The sequence below is a fragment of the Monoraphidium neglectum genome, assembly GCF_000611645.1.
Source record: "Monoraphidium neglectum strain SAG 48.87 unplaced genomic scaffold scaffold01896, whole genome shotgun sequence".
Taxonomy (NCBI): Eukaryota; Viridiplantae; Chlorophyta; class Chlorophyceae; order Sphaeropleales; family Selenastraceae; genus Monoraphidium; species Monoraphidium neglectum.
In genome coordinates this window covers 11,121-12,252 of record NW_014011732.1, presented here as the reverse complement: position 1 = coordinate 12,252, position 1,132 = coordinate 11,121, and the positions used below count along the sequence as shown (strand labels likewise).

Sequence of the window (1,132 nt, the reverse complement as noted above, 5' to 3'; positions counted from 1 at the left end):
CCGCGCGCAACGACGGCAACCCCGCCACACACGCCTTCGTGGCCTCACCAGAGATCGTCACGGCCTTTGCCATCGCGGGTGCGCCGGGGGGCCGCCAGCGCTGCTGCCAGCCAGCCCGCCCGCCTGCGCCGCCGCCGCCGCCGCGCGACCCGGTGCCGCCGGCCGGCGCGCGCCCTGCGCCGCGCCCAGCCCGTCTCGCTGAGCTCTTCCTTCCCCGCCTGGTCCGCCTCGTTGAAAGCGCCGCACCCTGCAAAATGCAAACCGATCCCACCCTGAACCCCCGCATCGTCATCGCCACCCCCGCCCCCAACCCCCCAAAGGTGACCTGACGTTCAACCCCGAGACCGACGCCCTGGTGGGGGCCGACGGCAAGGAGGTCAAGCTGGACAGCCCCTACGGCGACGAGCTGCCAGAGAAGGGCTTTGACCCCGGGGCCGACACCTACCAGGCGCCCCCCGCGCCAGAGACCAGGGCGTCCGTCAAGGTGGGCAGACCGCGCCCCAGCCGCCGGGGCGCGGCCGCGGCCGGCGCGGCCGCGTGCGCGGTCCCTGCGTGTGCCCTTGCTGGGATTCGCGCGGCGCTGCCCCCGCCGAGCCCGCACGCTCCCGATCCTGTTGGTTTTCAATGTTTTCATGCGGGCCTGCTGCGTAGTGTGTGTTGCCGTCCAAGTGGCTGTGCGGACATCGCTGGTCGGGTGCTGTGATGACTAATCACCTTAGGATCGACTCCTGAATCCAAAGCGTGTCGAGACAACCTATTCATACAGCAACCTCTGAGCCCCGACCATGCGCCTCTCCTCTTGTGTGTCCTTTGACCGAGCCAACGTTCCCCATGACCACGCAAGCACGCGCGAGCACACACTGACAACCCCACGAGCTCGCAAACACACCTTGGCACGAACACACGCCCGCGCACAAGCACACAACTGCCCAACACCATCTGCAACGACACCCCCCCCCCACAAAGGTTGACGTGGACCCGGCCAGCACCCGCCTGCAGCTGCTGGAGCCCTTCAAGCCCTGGGACGGCAAGGACATTGAGGGCGCGGCCGTGCTCATCAAGGTCAAGGGCAAGTGCACCACGGACCACATCTCAATGGCGGGGCCCTGGCTCAAGTACCGCGGCCACCTCG

General features: G+C 68.6%; 1 protein-coding gene across 1 annotated transcript in view; it reads left to right on the top strand.

Annotated features, from left to right (window-relative positions):
- Positions 1-254: 254 nt before the first annotated feature.
- The window catches only part of MNEG_9323 (aconitate hydratase 1), a gene marked incomplete at both ends in the record, with an annotated part of 3,250 nt that continues 2,372 nt past the window's right edge, over positions 255-1,132 (top strand). The window contains 2 exons of the mRNA XM_014042207.1: positions 255-320; positions 967-1,062. Of these exons, the coding sequence (XP_013897661.1) occupies positions 255-320; positions 967-1,062 (162 nt within the window). The remainder of the gene's footprint in view (positions 321-966; positions 1,063-1,132) is intronic.